The 18,561-nt window shown below is 39.3% G+C and overlaps 1 protein-coding gene across 1 annotated transcript in view; it reads left to right on the top strand.

Annotated features, from left to right (window-relative positions):
* Nucleotides 1–6,431: 6,431 nt before the first annotated feature.
* Nucleotides 6,432–18,561, top strand: part of zw10 (zw10 kinetochore protein) — a 42,073-nt gene continuing 29,943 nt past the window's right edge. Inside the window, exons 1-7 of the mRNA XM_059956841.1 lie at nucleotides 6,432–6,585; nucleotides 8,206–8,340; nucleotides 8,975–9,076; nucleotides 10,171–10,248; nucleotides 11,815–11,986; nucleotides 13,817–13,966; nucleotides 16,817–17,008. Of these exons, the coding sequence (XP_059812824.1) occupies nucleotides 6,481–6,585; nucleotides 8,206–8,340; nucleotides 8,975–9,076; nucleotides 10,171–10,248; nucleotides 11,815–11,986; nucleotides 13,817–13,966; nucleotides 16,817–17,008 (934 nt within the window). The 5' untranslated portion in view covers nucleotides 6,432–6,480. The remainder of the gene's footprint in view (nucleotides 6,586–8,205; nucleotides 8,341–8,974; nucleotides 9,077–10,170; nucleotides 10,249–11,814; nucleotides 11,987–13,816; nucleotides 13,967–16,816; nucleotides 17,009–18,561) is intronic.

Raw genomic sequence — 18,561 nt, forward strand, 5'->3', positions numbered from 1 at the left:
TTCACCAAAATGTTATCAAGAAAAACTCACAAAAATGTTATCAAAAGCTGAACACCTCTGAAGTATTGTTAGTAGAGATGACAACATGGGTCATCACAGTAGTGTAGAGGTTAACATCACGCTTTACAGTGATTGGGGTTCAATTCTTGCCACTGTCTGTAAGGAGTTTGTAAGTTCTCCAGTGACCACTTGGGTTTCCTCCAGGTGTTCTGGTTTCTTCCCACATTGCAAAGATGTACAAGGTAGTGAGAGTTAGAATGTCTTGGGTATGCTATGTTGGTGCCAGAAGTGTGGCAGGCTGACTCCAGGACATCCTTGGAATATGTTAGTCGTTGACATAATTGGATCCTGGTGCTTTGGACTCACCCTTTATAGGAAAAATCCTCTCCACACCCACTCTACCTAGGCCTTTTAACACTCAGTAGAGAGGTTTTAATGAGGTCACCCCTCATTCTTCTAAACTCCAGTGAGCAAAGGCCCAGAGCCAACAAACGCTACTCATATATTAACTCCTTCTGTTATTATGTGCATACATAATACAGAAAGTCAGTTCCTATTGTGTAATATGGGTGGTCCTCCTGGAACCAGAAATGACCTTGGTGAGCAGGTCACATGCATTCATGTTCACTGGAGTGTCCCAAATAAAGATGTGTTAGTTTTTACCCATGTTAAGTTTGCCTTTATTCAGAACAAACATAACACCTTCATTCCTGGAATCATTCTTGTGAACTTCCTCTGGACCCTCTCCAATGCCAGCACATCTTTTCTTCAATAAGGGGCCCAAAACTGCTCACAATACTTCAAGTGCATTCTGACCAATGCATTATAAATTCTCAACATTACATCCTTGCTTTTGTTTTCTAGTCCTCTAAAATGAATACTAACATTGTATTTGCCTTCCTCATCACCGACTCAACCTGCAAGTTAACATTTAGAGAAACATGCACAAAGGCTGCCATCCCAAGTCCCTTTGCACCTCTGATTTTTGAAATGTCTCCCTATTTAGAAAATAGTCTACGTCTTTCTTCCTTCTACCAAAGTGCATGAACATATACTTCCCTACGCTATATTCCATCTGCCACTTCTTTGCCCATTCTCTCTATCTGTCCAAGTCCTTCTGCAGACTCCCTGCTAGCTCAACACTACCCGCCCCTCCACCTATCTTTGCATTGTCTGCAAACTTGGCTACAAAGCCATCAATTCCTTCATCCAAATCAATGACATATAACATAAAACTAATTGGTCCCATCTCCAACCCCTGGAACACCACTAGTCACCTGCAGTCAACCAGAATAGGCCCCCTTTATTTCCACTCTTTTTCTCCTGCTGGTCAGCCAATCTTCTATCATTGCTAGTACTTTTTCTGTATATACCATGGTCTCTTATCTTGTTAAGCAGCCTCATGTGTGGCACCTTGTCAAAGGTCTTCTGAAAATCCAAGTAAACAACATCCACTGACAATCCTTTGTCCATCCTGCCTGTTCTTTTTTCAAAGAATTCCAACAGGTTTGTCAGGCGAGATTTCCCCTTAAGGTAACCATGCTGACTTCGGCCTACTTTATCATGCACCTCCAAGTACCCGAAACTTCATCCTTAATAATTGACCCCAACATCTTCCCAACTACTGAGGTCAGACTAACTGACCTAAAATATCCTTTCCTCTGCCTCCCTTCCTTCTTAATGTTGAATATGTTACATAATTCAGTAAAATAAAATAACAATCATTAAAACCGATGTTTAATATATCATGGAAACATGTATGTAATATCAATTTGATTAGTTTAATCTTTACCCTTAAAACAAATATGAAAATTCAGATATTTTTATGCCTCTCAAAAATGTTTGTATTTTGACTGAACACACAATTTATTATAGAGGCACACCTCTGTTTCCTGCAGAAGCAGCAGTAAGCTAATGATGCCACCTCTTGCCAGCTTTTAGTATAGGTTAAGATTTTGCTTTTCCCTATAAACCTTCTTCTCCAGCAGACCTTTGCAATCAAGGATGACTTGCTCTACTTGCTGTCTATCAGCTTTTGTGGGTTCTAAGATGACTGTTGAGGCCAATGTCAGAAGCATGGACACTTCCGGAAGAATGTCCAGGAAGGATTCCTGACACAATTTGTAGAAAGACCTTAACACAAGAGATTCTACTGATTCTGAAAATTCAGAGCGACCTATACAAAATGCTGGAAAAACTCAGCAGGTCTTAGCAACTCAATATCTATGGAAAGGAATAAACAGTTGTTTTGGGCCAAGACCCTTCATCAAGACTGGCTAGAGGATCTGGTACTAGACAATGAACCTAGTCAGATGACAGATCTCTCGGTGGGTGAGCACCTTGGAAACAGTGACCACAACTCCCTGACCTTTACAAGGACTTGAACAGGGTCAGGACCAGATGGTATGGGAAGCATTTAATTGGGAGAGGGGAACTGTGATGCTATTAGGCAGGAACTTGGAAGCGTAAATTGGGAATAGATGTACTCAGAGAAATGCACAACAGGAATGTGGAGGTTATTTACGGAGCACTTACATGGGGTTCTAGATAGGTTTGTCCCACTGAGGCAGGGAAAGGATGGTAGGGTAAAGGAGCGATGGTTGACAAGAGATGTAGAACATCTCGGCAAGAGGAAAAAAGAAACATACTTAAGGTTTAGGATCTTGTGATCTATGTCCATAGCTCCCTCTGAATTGGGTGGTTAAGAAGATGTATGGTGTGTTGGCCTTCGTTAGTGAAGGGATCAACTTCAAGAGCTGTCAGGTAATGTTACAGGGTGAAATTGATCTCAGAATAGGTTAAAAGGTTGGCACAACATCAAGTGGCGAAGGCCCTGTACTGTGCCATAATATTCTATGTTTGACAGATAGAATGAGATTGATGGGACAAGCAGATGGGTGGGCAAGTGAGCTGGTGAACTCCTGCCATGAACAAGGCTCTTAACACTATTTCTCCACTTTGAGTGGTCATTTGATTTCCAAGAGTCAAGGGGATGATGCACTTTTCCAGTTGGCTTTCAGCATAAACTTGAAATAGTTTCCTCTCTCCACCTGGTAACTTCTTCCCAGGAAAGAGCTCAGAAAAAACTGGAGACTGCAGATGCTGGAATCCCGAACAACAAACAAAAAGCTGGACCACATTCCTATCAGCAAATCTGGCCTCAACTGTGTCAAAGTTACTGACTCCATGTCACGGAAACTATTTTAAAATTCATTCTGTGTTCTTTTCTCCTTCAGCTTAGTGCATTTATGTATGCAATCACAAAGAGAGGCACTGCACACATGTTGGAGGCCACAAAAAAAAATCACCTTTTTAGAACTAGTATGAATGCAATACAGAAAGAAAAACAAATGATTACAGGTGCTCCAGTTTCCTCCCACATTCTAAAGACGTACGGTTAGGGTTAGTAAATTGTGGGCATGCTATGTTGGCGCCAGAAAAGTGGTGACACTAGTGAGCTGCTCCCAGCATAATCCTTTTTGATTTGATTTGACACAAAAGATGCACTTTACTGGATATTTCGATGCACATGTGCCAGATAAAGCTAATTTCTCTCTATAAAAATATTCCCTCTTTGACTTGCACAAAGTCAAAATTGCATAACATTACTGCCTGTGCTTAACTTCAGTATGTAAGGTCAATTTTTTGACCTGCTGTATTCACAGCAAAATAATTAATGTAAGCTTCAAACTATTTTTATGGTTTTTATAATCAATGACTTAATAAGATTCAGATTAATTTACTTATCACATGTACTGTACATCGAAACATACAGTGAAATGCGCTGTTTATGCTGAGAACTGACGCAAACTAAGGATGTGCTGGGGGTAGCCCACAAGTGTCCCCACACATTCTATGGCCAACATAACAAGCCAACGATTTACAGCAGAACAACACATAACACAACAACCAACAAAACAACAACAGCAGGACAAGCCCCTACACACACACAGGACAGGCTGCATCCAGACTTCCATTGGACTCGCATACATTGGGCTTTTGACTTCCTCGGTGGATTCATGGCTTTTGGAATCGACCCCATGACTTGCCAGTAACGAAGTTAAACAGCATGTTAACATGGCTTTCAAAAAAATAATCAATATGCTAGATAAAAGTGATGACAGTAAAACCCAACTGATCTGGCTCCCCCAAGTGGTGCCAGCAAGCTGATTTTCCTCACTTCTGGATTTTACTTTTATTCATACTCAACAAAGCTTTGTTTCACTTTTATATGCTAAACTGTGCTATAACATTTATTCTTCGAAAGCCCGGTGAATTTAAAGGGAGTAGAATATAGTACCTCATGAGTTTCAGCTTGAAAAAGCAAACCAACATTTACCGGCACTCCCAAATCAGATCAGGTTTAATATCACTGGCAGATGTGAAATTTGTTGTATTATGGCAGCAATACAATATAAAATATTTAAAAATGTATAAATAACATGAATTACATTAAGTATATACTATATATCTACATATATTAAACAGATCAATTAAAAATAGTAATGCAAAAACAGAAATAATAGAAAAAAATTGAGGCAGTGTTCATGGGTTCAATGTCCATTTAGAAATCATATATCAGAGGAGATGAAGTTGTTTTTGAATCATTGAGTGTGTGTCTTCAGGGTTCTGCACCTCCTTCCTGAGGACATGTCCTGGATGGTGGGTGTCCTTAATAATGGACGCCAAATTTCTGAGAAACCGCTCCTTGAAGATATCTTGGATACTATGGAGGCTAGTACCCGTGATGGAGCTGATTAATTTTACAACTTTCTGTAGCTTCTTTCGATCCTGTGCAATAGCACCCCCCTCCCGTACCAGACAGTGATGTGCCCTGTAAGAATGCTCTCCACGGTACATCTGTATAAGTTTTCAGTGTTTTCAAACCCCAAGATGGCTGCAAACCTACCCAAAGTTTCCAACCCTAGCACTGACCTGGCTAGACACCTGACCCTCAGCTCAGACCCCAGCTAACACACCCATTTGCACTCTGGACCTCCAATTCACATGTGCATCTAATGTGCCACGTGCTGAACCACTAGGGTTTCCAAACAATCTCATATTGCTAATGGTTTATTATAGTGACACAACAAAATACAGCGAAAAGCTGGTCTTATATACCGTTCACACAGACCAAATAATTGCAAATGAATTGAGGTAGAAAATTCAAGATTCATGATTGTTTATGGTCATTTATCAGTACACAAGTGTAAAGGAGGATGAAATGATAGTTAATCTGAAAAAATAATCACAATAAAAACAAAAAATATACATTAGATTAGCTTCATACATACTGATTGTATGTACATACAGTAAGTGATGCTAGATACAGAAGTATCTGTGCAAGTCACTAACAATGCAGAATAGAGCATAAAACTATTTTAGAGTAATTTAAATTTTATTTTCTATTGTCACGTGAGTAGAATGGAGCAGTAATCTGAGAAATGGCCATTTGTTTCCATTTTAGCTAATCCAGAAAACATGATCTAAATCCAAATCACATGGACCCACCGTAATCAACTACTTTTGGGAGTTTTTGTTCTTCATTAATTCACTACATCAAAAATAATTATTATTTGGAATTAGAATCATTACCGTAGTCTAATGGGCAACTTAAATAAAGAGGGGTGCAGATGTTTTAAACCCATCTTTCTCCCTGTAATATGGTGTACTGGTGTCTGAAAGGTGAATATTGGTTTTAGTGAAAACACGGGCAGTTTTAAAAAACTGCTCAATGAAGCACATCTACTAATTATTATGATATAAAATGAATTCTAATACAGTATTTTCTATTTTAGTAGATATATTTAATATAGATTGCATGTGGCTTACCAAAGAACTACAGGATTTGGATGAAATCACTCATAATCAAACTGATAATGCCAGTAAGTTAACTGTTAACTCTTAAAGAACGTTAGGCTCCATAAATTTCACCAGGACAAAAGTCACAATTACTCCTCATAAGCAAGATGGTTTATTAATTAAGCCATAAGTAAACGAGATAGACTTGAAGTCTCTAAGTTGGAAGGAGCAATCCTCTACTCGTTGCGTTTATTTATCTGACGAAACTACCTTGCTCTGATTTGGAAAAGCTTCTGTAGTATCTTTCATAAATTCTTTTAATCCGTTTGGTCTTCATTCATCAACCGAGATTTTACTATTTTATAAAACATGAGCGACGTATAACAAAAAAATATCCTAAAGAATTTGAATAAACTACAAATCAATTTATATTTGTGAAAGTGCTAATTAATTCTTGCTAAGACTCATTCACGCACCAGTCCGAAGTAATACAAGTGTTTCCGTGGCGGGATATGTATTACCGCCAAAAATTAGAAAGGATTATGCCCGAGGCCTCACGGGAGTTGTAGTTCCCATGGTGCTCTGCTTGGAGAAAATGATTACCTTTCCCGCCGGGCTTTGCGGAACAGTCACCGGTTGAGCATGCGTGTAGAGCTGTTGCGCGCTGGAGAGTGAAAGATGTTGTCGTTCGTGGCTGAGGTGTTGGCGTCGTCGGGGAAGTTGGAGAAAGAAGACATCGGCACTAAGATCAACAGGTTGTCTCGCCGGGTCGAAGAGTTCAAGGTAAGATCAAAGTGGCAGGCTTAAGTGGGACTGGGGCGACCGAGCAGGCCCGGGATCTGTATCCCGCCGTCTGAGGTCCGGAGCTGGGTAGAGAGCTGCTGGAGGGAGTGTGGGGATTTGGATTGAAACTGTTCGCCAATTTAATAATAATTATCTATAAAATATACTTAAACCAATCATGATCTTGCACCTTGTATTTTACTTGCACTGTACTTTATAGCTGTAGCACTTCCTTCTGCATTCGGATTATTGTACATTGTACCACTTCGATGTATAGTTGTAATAATTTGTACCTCGTATATGTAACAATGCTATTCCAATTCTATATTTCTGAATCCATTGGCTCAAAGTGCTCTACTTGTTGACACAGTGTTGTGGTTTGCTCCATGACTTATGCTGCATGCCACAAATTTTTTCTGTTCATGTTTACTGTAATGTTTTTGGGTGGAAATACTTGCACGAGTCTTTTTGTCAGCTACTCTTTCAATCTGTTGCATTCCATTATTCTCCTCTTGAATCAACTGGCTGTGTTTCCTATAACTTTTCAAAGATGGCAAGTCATGAATGATCTCACCCACCCTGCTCATGGACTGTTGGTCCCACTCCCAACAGGGAAGAGGCTATTTAGCAGCTATGCCAGGACTACCAGACTCAAAACTTGCCCCAAGCAGTAAAGTTTTTCAACACGTCCACGCACTAAACCACCTCCACCTCTCTACACCCCCATTACCACTACTTTATCATTTCCTGTCAGAATCACGTTATGTACAAACACTCCTGTACCTAGTGTCACTATGTACTGTACAAATCTATGTATATAAGCTATCTTATGTACCTGTATTGGTATTTAATGTGTTTTTTATTATTGTGTTCTTGGTGTGTTTTTATATGCTGGATTGGATCTGGAGTAACAATTGTTCTCCTTTATATTTGTCTACTGGAAATGACATTAAACAATCTTGAATAAAATCAGTTTTTATAGTAGGTTTGAAGCAACTTTGAGCTTATGGCATTGTTGTTGTGCTTCACAAAGCCTTCTGTTGATTGGGGTCGGATGTTGCATCCCAGCTGTCTCTGTGATACGCAAGCCAGGACAGTATGATATGGAGAACAGACTGTTGCCCATGTAGTAGGCACCCTCTCTCCACACTGTCGATGAACCCAAGGGAACATCAGAGGCCGATGCAGTTCGGTACCAGCAGCATCGCAGGAGTTGCCAGTCAGCTTTGAACTCAACATAGGACTGCCTAAGGGACTCCAGCTCCAGATTATTCCTCTGGGTTTACTCCTGATGCTTTCCACATGAGTGGGTATAGCTGCAAGACAGTGGAGTTTTGGGATCGGAGTTTTTCTCCTGGATGAGCTGCTAACCACAGCTGATAAAACAAAGTACACTGCAGATGCTGTGGTCAAATCAACATATACAAACACGCTGGAGGAACTCAGCAGGTCTCGGCCCGAAATGTCTGCTCGTTTCCACGGATGCTGCCCGACCTGATGAGCCTCATCTGCCCGAAGCAACTGGTTTTAAGGTGCTGTTATGCCCACAAGGGAATAAAGTAATTTGTGAAGCTTTCAGATGAAAATTTTTTTCTCTCTCCTCCTCCCCCCCCCCCCCAGGGTGAAGTATACAACAGCATAATCAAGAAGTATGAGGAATTCATCCCAAGTTTAAAGAATGGAGACGACCTGGTAAATCAGGTGGAGGAGATCTCATTGGAGATAGATGTACTGAAGTCACAAATTGAAAATCAGGTAATAGAAGAGTAAAATCCAACAAGTAAATGTCACATTGTACAAAGGCTTCATTGACTAAGACAAAGAATGGCAACAGGATGTATTTTAGATCTTGTGCTTGTGTCCACAGAGGTCTTAGTACAATTATGCTGGACTCTGTCATGCTGCAGGTCACACTGAGCTCAGAGATTACAGAAGATGGCACAGTACTTGGATGTATGCAGAACTAATATTGCTGTATTTTTAATGGGAAGCTGGAGTTAGGTAGCTGGAATAGTTACTTGTTTAAAATATCCAAGTGGTCTTGACCATTTTGTGTTCTTTTATGAAATTAATTATGCTATTGTCAATGTGAACGTAATTTGAGTTTGCAAAGCTCTGTTAAACTTTTAGTGCTACGTATTTTCCCCAGGATTTTTAATGGAATTTTCACGATGAGCATATAAATATATGTAGAAGTATTGTGGAACAAAAGGGTTTAAAGTTTAAGTACCTTCAGTGGTCTTGCATTTTGTGCACGTGCAGAAATTCTATATGGGCTCTTCATAATTAAAATATTCATAATTTAGCCTTGCATCATACTTAATCTCAGGGTCATTATGAATTGTTATTTTTCAGTAAAAAAAATCAGGAGAGATGTTTTTTTTACCAGGTGCAAAGGGATCTTCGTGTTGCTGTTACTGAATTCAGTGAACTGAAGCAGCAGCTGGAACAAAGTACAGCTTTACTGAGTGTGTTAACAGAATTACATGAGGTAAGTGAAGAAAGCTTTTAAAGTTGCCTTACTTTCCCCATTCTGGATATTTTCATTCCCATATATGTTTTCCCTTAAACTGAATTTTTTAATGATGTTAATTTAGACAACTATTTGTTGTTCATTTTACCTGAAAAGGTTTTTCTGACCAATATCTCTGCCAACTCTTTCCACAAGACTGAAGTCAGAAGCATGATGGAATGCTCCCTGTTTACACAGATGGCTGCTGCTTCATCAATGCTATTTAGGATAAAGCAAGTCTGCTTGATTTGAGAATACTCGCTGCTGCAGCATCGTATGCCCTCCCCCCCCACCCAACCACTGGTAAATCATCTTCGAAGTGCACTGAAGCAACTACGACTTCCTTGACAGCATCTTCTAAGCTTGCAACAAGAGCAGCAATTGTGTTCCTGCAACATGAAATTCTCAACCCTCGATGCAAGGAAGAGTATGTGCACTGTCCTCCTTCCTGAAGTCAAGGACAAGTTCTTATTTGCGTTACGCTGTAGCAGTTCATCAATGCAACACAGTGGTCTTCCTAACTGAAGTTAATACCTGAGCAAATGGCACTTAAATGAATTTAAAGTATTACATTCTCTTGATGGATAAAGCTTAATGTTAGAAAATCTATAACTAAAGCTTAACATTTAAGGTTTTCTTAATCAACTTCATCTGTATGGCAAGTCCTACATTTTAATATTTTTAAATTCAGAAATTTTTTTTTAACCAAGTTAAGTCTACAAAGTACTCAGAGTGCTTTTTTAGCATCTCAACCATCAGATGATAGATGTTTATTGCAAAGAAGATGGCCTTTTAGGTATTGTATCAATGCCAGCCATAAGTGGAGGGGGCTATTTGAGTTTACTCATTTCACAACTGCAATTTTGTAAATTATAGCTCAAGTGTTCCTTTTATAAACTAATCCATTGTTCTCAATAGTGATCGTTGTTTACATTATTTAAGTTTGGAAAAGTCCATATTCTTGCCTCATTATTAGTAATGTTAGAAGCTTATGAAGTCTTTTTGCAGATATTTGGGGCTGCTAGATTTGTTTAGTGTGCCTAATATTTTTATTTGCTTGCTATCTTTCCTAGCTTGATACAGCCCTAGAAACAAATCACCAAGCTTTGTTAGAAAAAAATTATACCAAATCTGCTGCTCAGCTCTCTAAGGTTGGTATGCCATCAAACACATCTGATTTTGAAGCCATGAAATTCCTTGCTGCTTAGGTGTTAAATGATTAATTAATTATGTTCTAAATGATAAATTAATTAATTTTATGCCACTTAATTTGTTCTGTTAAATCAATAACACCCATTTTCATTTGTATAATAGCATCAATGTTCTAACAAACTTCATAGAAAAGTTACTAAACCAAATAAAAACCATCCCAAAGCCGAGGAAACATATTAGAGCTAATGTCTAAATGTTTGTTTAAATAGGAATGCAAACGATTCTGCAGATGCTGGCCATCCAGAGTACCCCCCACAATGCTGGAAGAACTCAGCAGGTCAGGCAGAACCTATGGAGAGGAACAAACAGTTGATGTTTCATGCTGAGACCTTTCCTTAGGACCTGCTGGGTTCCGCCAGCAATTTTGTGTGTGTTACTTTGGTTAAATGGGTATGTTTTAGCAGTGTTTTGAAGTAAGATAGTGTGTTATGGAGGCTCTTCCAGCGCTTAGGTCCCAGGCAGCTGAAGGTGTGTCCACTACTGGCGGGGTAAGTCTGGCAATGAGCAAAATACCATAATGGGAGAATAAATTGGGATGAGGGTAGGTTTGTAGTCTTAGAGGATATTTGGGGTTAGGGGTGGTGATAGAATTGCTTTTGTATGGAATTTCACATGACTCAAACACTGAGGTGTTTTGTGTACAGCAGCTACCTTAATGTGTATTGAATGATCGTATCACAAGTTTTCCTACTTGTCAGAACACTGTAATGTTTTAGATTGCCTTTATTAATTGAGGCATTAGGTTCAAAAATCAAGAGGTTATGTTGAATCTTTATAAAAATCTGGTTAGGCCACATTTGGAGTTTTGCATATAGATCCCCCCCCCTCCCCCATTATAGGAAGGATGTTGAGGCGGTGCATAAGAGGTTTACCAGAATGCTGCCTAGATTAGGGGGCATGTGCTGTAGTGAGAGGTTGGCCAAACTTCAGTTTGTTTACTCTCGAGCAGCAGAGGCTGAGGGCTGAGGGGAGATCTGATTTTGTGGGGGGGGTGCGGGCTGGGGGGATAAGATAGATAGGAAGTATCTTTTTCCCAGGGTTGGAATGTTTAATACCAGAGGGCATGCATTTAAGGTGAGATGGGGTATCTTTAAAGGTGATGTGAGGGGCAAGTTTTGTTTTACAGAGTGGTGAATACCTGGAATGTGCTGTCAGAGGTGGTGGTACAGGCAATAACATAACAGACACTTAGATAGGCACATGAATGGAAGGGTATGGACATTGTGCAGGCATGAGAAATTGGTATAGTTAGCTATTTGATTACTAATTTAATTGTTTCAGCAGAATATTGTGGGCTGAAGGGCCTGATCCTGTGCTGTACTGTTCTATGTTCTAATGTGCAGCTTCCTGCCAAAATGGTGTTCACTTCAGTGCTTTCATCTGAAATTTTAACTTGTACTCTTGAAACCACACTTAAATTTATGACAATGTTGAAATGTGGAGTTAGAAATATCTTGATGAAATACATTTCCTATTGGAATGTTTCTTATGTTTCTCTTTACAAGGCACAGCACAATTTCACCTTATTAAAATCAAGAAAAGGCATTGAGCTAAAGATGTTGCAAGTACTTAGCACGGAGCTCACCGTACAGAAGGAGAAATTACTCTATCATTTAGGGGAAGAATGGAAACAGCTGGCAGTATGGAGCCTTCCCCCTTCGCCAGCACCAGCAAAAGGTGATTGGAAGGGTGTTCGGGAATGAGGGTGGGGATAGTCCTGGGAATTGTTGGTCAGTGAGTCTTGCATTGCTGGTGAGTGAACTGTGTTGGGGGGGGGGGACTTTTGATGGGGTTCCCTATGATGGGCTCATTTGGAGGTTTGGGGGGCTAGGCTTGGGATCCAGGGAAGCTTGGCTCTATGAATTCAGGGTTAGCTTGCCTGAGGAAAGTGGTTGTGGATGGGATGTGCTCTGCCTTGAGGTGAAGGGGTGGGTTGGTGGTATTGTGGAGGGTTGTCGTGAGTTGCAGCAGGAAATTAATTGGATGCAGAGCTGGGTTGAGAACTAGCAGGTGGAGTTCAGTTCAGAAAAGTGTGAGGTGATGTACTTTGGAAGGTTGATTTGAAGGCAGAATACAAAGTTAATGGCATGACACTTAGCGCAGAGCAATAGGAATCTTAGAGTCTACATCTTGGATCTCTCAAAGTCGCTGTGCAAGTTGATGGGTTGTCAAAGAAGGCATATAGCAATTTTGCCTTCATTAGTCAGATTGAGTTCAAGAGCAGTGAGGTAATATTGCTGGCCTAACACTCATTAGACCATACTTGGAGTATTGCAATCAGTTCAGTTCACCTTATAAGAAAGATGTGGAAGCTTTAGAGAGTGCAGAGGTGTTTTAACAGGATGCCACCTGGATTAGAGGAAAGGTTGAGTGAGCTAGGGCTTTTCTCTTGGGAGGGTGAAAGGATACTTGATAAAGATGTATAAGATGTTAAGAGGTGTGGACAGCCAGCACTGCTTTCCCAGGGTTGCAAAAGCTAATATTAGAGGACATAAGAAATGTATAAGGGGGTGCCAAATAGGTTTTGTACACAGTGTTGGATGTATGGAGTGTATTGTCAAAGATGGTGTTAGAGGCAGATACATTAGGGACACTTAAGAGGCTCCTAGATAGGCAAATGGATGATAGAAAAATAGAGGGCTATATGAGAGGGAAGGATTAGAGTAGGTTAAAAGGTTGTCATCACATCATGGGCTATAGGGCCTGTACTGTTCTATGTTCTCTGAATAGATTTTTCTTCTGGAGAAATAATGAAGCTAAGCTCAGAGTTGTGAATATCTAGAAATGTTGAATATACTTCAGAATTAGTTACATAAACCTTTGTGTTAAAATTTCTTTTCAATGCAAAGTTCATTTAGTGAACTTTCCTTTTATTCCATTTGAATAGTGATTTGACTTTTCAAGAGGAGGCATAACAGCTCATTGCTGCAAATAAACTGTGATACAATACAATGAGTTTACTCCAGTGATGTCATTGTGAAGTATTGTATCTGCTTCTGTAGGAATGGCAGAATGTATGGTCACTTGTTGAATGATTTTACTCTGAATATTCAAGTCCTAGATCATTTGAATGATATCGCTGGTCTCATTTCCTTACGTTAGAGATACACTGGTATATGTTTTATGCTGATATCACAACAAATAATTAGTTTTCTGATAGCAGATATACTCTAAGTGTTATGAAAATATGATATAGAGTGCATTATAGTTCTATATTTACCTCTCTCATCATCCCCAGCTGGTTTATGTGTTGGTATTAGGTTTATCAGAATTTGGATACTTAATTCTTAAAAGATTGTTTTTCTTTGTTTGAAAGCTCTGCAATATCACATATACATCATAGTGCTTTTAAGGACCCAATGAATTATACTAGGTTATTATAATAGAGGGAGTTTGTACACTGATGCCATTAGTTTTTGGATTTTCTGTTGTAGAAATAATGCATGTTGAGTGTTAGTGAAACATGTGATTTGTAAGAGTAGGAGCTGATGTCTTGTTTTCCCCCAGCCGAGGATTTGTTTGGATGGACTTTGAAGACCGAGCTGCGCTTGTGCAATATGATGTCAAAGAAGAAGAGTGATCTTGAGCCACTTCTTGTGTCAATACTTCAAGGCTTTGCTATCCTTGGTGAACTGAACAGAAAACTGAAATTTTTTAGTAAGAAATTTACACCAGTTAATTGTTTCAGATTTGTATTTTCCTTGTGTCCAGGACTTAGTGACATTGTCATATTGCTGCAGTATGTAACCATACAGTTAATAATTTATGAGCATTATGAAGATAATATAAAGATAGTGCAGTAGATTGGTATGACATATTTGCTTAATGCATGATGAGTAAAACAAGGCAAAATTAGAAAATGAAATTAATTTCAAAATCTAAAAGTGAAATTCTATCTCTCCAACTTTCACATAATTAAAGAAAGGCTATTTTGCAAGTTCTTAGAATGATAAATTTAATCTGCAACTGCAAGTCTCTAAACAGTCTTTAGAAATCAGTATGTCTAATCTTAAAACACTTTATTGTGAATAGTCGCAAGCTCTTAATCAGTTTTTGAATAAAAAAACCTTTATTCCTGTTGACCTACAAGTGTCAGGAATTGGCCTCAAAGCTCCTGAATTCAATAAGATTATCGAGAACTATTAAAAATTCCATCTTGCTTTCTGTAATCCTCTGTACCTTCAAATCCAAAGGCATACTGATTAAATTGTTCTATCATCGATGTCCACAGCATCCTGGGCTGGAAGGCCCATAACCTTCTCAATTAAGACATTTCTCAAGCTGTTGTCTCTCTAAAATCCTATTCCCTTCTAGAGGCAGTAACCACCCACCCATCTCACTGTATTCATAAGAGCGCTTGAAGATTGTAACAATAAATGTCCTGTTTTTTCCCACCTACTGTCCTGCTTTCAAGTCAACTTTCTTGTTAGCAATAATTAAGCAATTTATAGTAAAATTGTTTTACTTTAAATGCTAACTCTACACTTATAGTGTAGCAGTTAGTGATGCTTGATAGCTCCTGGTGAAGTTTTTGACTTCAAATTTCAGCCTAAAGCTTGATCGTACTAATGAACAATCTGCTGGAGGATCTGTGCGATGAAAGGAATTGATGCAAGGTTTTGACCTGAAACAGCAATAATTACTTCTCCCCCATTGATGTTGGACCACCCACCCAGCTGCTGGGTTCCTCCAGCACATTGTTTATTGCTCCAGATTCCAGCACCTGCTGTGTTTTTGTACAAATCCCATTTCCAGAAAAGTTGGGATATTTTCCAAAATGCAATAAAAACAAAAATCTGTGATATGTTAATTCACATGAACCTTTATTTAACTGACAAAAGTACAAAGAAAAGATTTTCAATAGTTTTACTGACCAACTTAATTGTATTTTGTAAATATACACATATTTAGAATTTGATGGCGGCAACACACTCAACTAAAGTTGGGACAGTTAAAATAAGATTGAAAAGTGCACAGAATATTCAAGTAACACCGGTTTGGAAGACTTCACATGAAGCAGGCTAATTAGTAGCAGGTGAGGTATCATGACTGGGTATATGGGTCATGGCTCACCCCTTTGTGCCAAAATTCATGAGAGAATTGTTAGTCAGTTCTCAAAAGGAACATTTCCCATCGCAAGATTGCAGAGAATTTAGGTCTTTCAACATCTACAGTACATAATATTGTGAAAAGATTCAGAGAATTCAGAGACATCTCAGTGCGTAAAAGGCAAGGTCGGAAACCACTGTTGAATGCGAGTGATCTTCGAGCCCTCAGGCGGAACTGTCATGCTACTGTGACAATTATAGCTACCTGAGCTCGAGAGTATTTCGGAAAACCATTGTCACTTAACACAGTCCGTCACTGCATCTGGATTGAAACTGTATTACGTAAGGAGGAAGCCATACATCAACTCTACGCAGAAACGCCGGTGAGTTCTCTGGGCCCGAGCTCATCTCAGATGGACCGAAAGACTGTGGAACCGTGTGTTGTGGTCAGAAGAGTCCACATTTCAGCTAGTTTTCAGAAAAATCGGGCGTCGAGTTCTCCGTGCCAAAGATGAAAAGGACCATCCTGATTGTTATCAGCGAAAGGTGCAAAAGCCAGCATCTGTGATGGTATGGGGGTGCAGCAGTGCCCACGCCATGGGTGAGTTGCATGTATGTGAAGGTAGCATTGACTCTGTGGCGTATATTAGGATTTTAGAGAGACATATGTTGCCATCAAGTTGACGTCTCTTCCTAGAACGTCAATGCTTATTTCAGCAGGACAATGCCAGACCACATTCTGCACGGGCTACAACAGCGTGGCTTTGTAGACACAGAGAGCGTGTGCTTGACTGGCCTGCTGCCAGTCCAGATCTATCTCCTATTGAAAATGTATGGCGCATCATGAAGAGGAGAATCAGACAACAGAGGCCACGGACTGTTGAGCAGCTGAAGTATTATATCAAGCAAGAATGGACAAAATTTCCAATTGCAAATCTACTACAATTAGTATCCTCAGTTCCAAAACGATTAAAAAGTGTTATTAAAAGGAAAGGTGATATAACACAATGGTAAACATGCCTCTGTCCCAACTTTTGTTGGGTGTGTTGCAGCCATCAAATTCTTAATATGTGTATATTTACAAAATACAATTAAGTTGGTCAGTAAAACTATTGAAAATCTTTGTACTTTTTTCAGTTAAATAAAGGTTCACGTGAATTAACATATCACAGATTTTTGTTTTTATTGCATTCTTGAAAATATTCAATTTTTTCTGGAGATGGGGTTTGTATTTTGGTACTTAAAGAAAACAAGAAATCAATATACCATGCTAGCAGTTTTCATGCTGATGATGGGGTAACAGGAACTGTTCCTACAAGGAGGGTTTGAGACATATTTGTCTATTTTAGGCCGCAGGTTTTGGGGGGAAAAATGAAATGACATTTTGCAACAAAGTGATTTAAATCTTTAATTTTTCACTCCAGACCTTCATGTGTGTGTCTTTCTCTAAACTGTGCAGGTCAGATCTTGTTGAAATATATTTTGAAACCACTGGTTATTGAACCTTTCCTTGAAGTTGAGATTGAACTTCAGACAAATGATGCAGTTTTAAGATTTGCTGCAGTTGAAAGCAAATCTGACCATGAGTCGCCAGCAAAAGTTTACCAGAAGATCTCAACCGTCTTGGAGTTCCTGTACCAGCATCTGCTGTGTATGTAAACTTTGTCCCTTTTACCCAGCAAATGGAATGGGAAGTATATTTATTCTTGTCTTGGGATACACCATTTGAAATTGGCCTAATGGCATAATTAAGATAATCACAGAGTTATACAGCACAGAAACATGCCTTTCAGCCCAGCTCATCCATACCGACCAAGCTATCCATCTAAACTTGTCCTATTTGAATGTTGTTATTGTACTTGATTCAACCATTTCTTCCAGTAGCTTATGCCATATGCCCACTACCTTATGTGTGATTTTGTTCCTTGGAACCCTTTTAAATCTTGTCATCTTAAACCTGTGCCCTCTAGTTTTTTATTCTTTGCCTGGGAGAAAGACTGTTCATTCACCCTACCTATGCCATCATGATTTTATACACCTATATAAACTCACCCCTCAGTCTCCTACATTCACAAGAATAAAGTCTTATCTTGCTATTCCTCTTCTGTAACTTGGGGCCCTTGACTCCTGGGAACATTCGTGTACAATGGATTCTGGTTAATCAAGTCAGCCATTTATGCCAACTCTAAAAGAAAAATAATTAATTGGAAAAAAATAGCTGTGATTCCCTTTATTTATTTGGGACAACATGCCGCTTAATAGGAGACTTGCCAAACAGCTTCTAACTATCATCAGTTGAAAGTATGTCATGTGGCCTTTAGACACTACACCAAGCTTAGAGCAAACAATTTTAATGTAGCATCAGTTTTGTGTTTAAAAATCGGTAATTTTTGGCACTGGTGCTGAGAAATTAGCAGTAAGACAATTCAGAGCTGTTTTGCTCACTGCATTTCAAGCATTCAGGTTTCAGACTACTTAAAGTTAAGAATTACAAAGAATTTGAAGGTATTGACAGTTATTTTGAATGTTACCTTTGGTTTCCACTTGGCACTTGGCTCTCACCTGTGGCTCCACGTAGTTGTTTGCATGTGACAGCGTCCACATCACAGTACAGTGTTTTAAAAGGTGGGCTAAAATAGGTGAGGGTAGCTGGTGGGTCTCATACCCTGGTTAGATTGGGACATGCCTCTCCTACCGTGTGAAGTCATCTCTGGCAGACTGACGGAATGAGATTGATAGTGAGATCCAGTGGCCAGTAAGGTGGCTCTGTAATTGCTTTGTGGAGAGCAAAGGGCTTGATGAAGCACAGTAGTAGTCATAGTGGTCCACAGCATCCAGGGAAGAATCCGGTTGTGATGACTTCTTGCACTACTGGAACTGGACTTCCAAGGTCAAGAGAGTGGAACTGCTCTCGTGCATCAGCTTTTTCACTTTGAAAACTCTTGCGCACAGGTTTCCTGTCATCATCAGATATGATGGACAACTGCATTGGTGATGTTCTAAGTTGTTCTGTATTTCATTTAAATACATAATTTGTTACTCAGTTAAATGGTAGTTTGTCTTTTTTATGCCTTTTTTGCTATTTCCATGAAACTTTGGCTAACTGGACCAGCTGCTTAATTGGGCTAAAATGTACTGGTCCAGATATGTCCCAATTAACTGGAATCCACTGTAATTCTTTGCACCCTTTCCAATATAAAGATA

The sequence above is a fragment of the Hypanus sabinus genome, chromosome X2, assembly GCF_030144855.1.
Source record: "Hypanus sabinus isolate sHypSab1 chromosome X2, sHypSab1.hap1, whole genome shotgun sequence".
In the NCBI taxonomy this organism is placed as follows: Eukaryota; Metazoa; Chordata; class Chondrichthyes; order Myliobatiformes; family Dasyatidae; genus Hypanus; species Hypanus sabinus.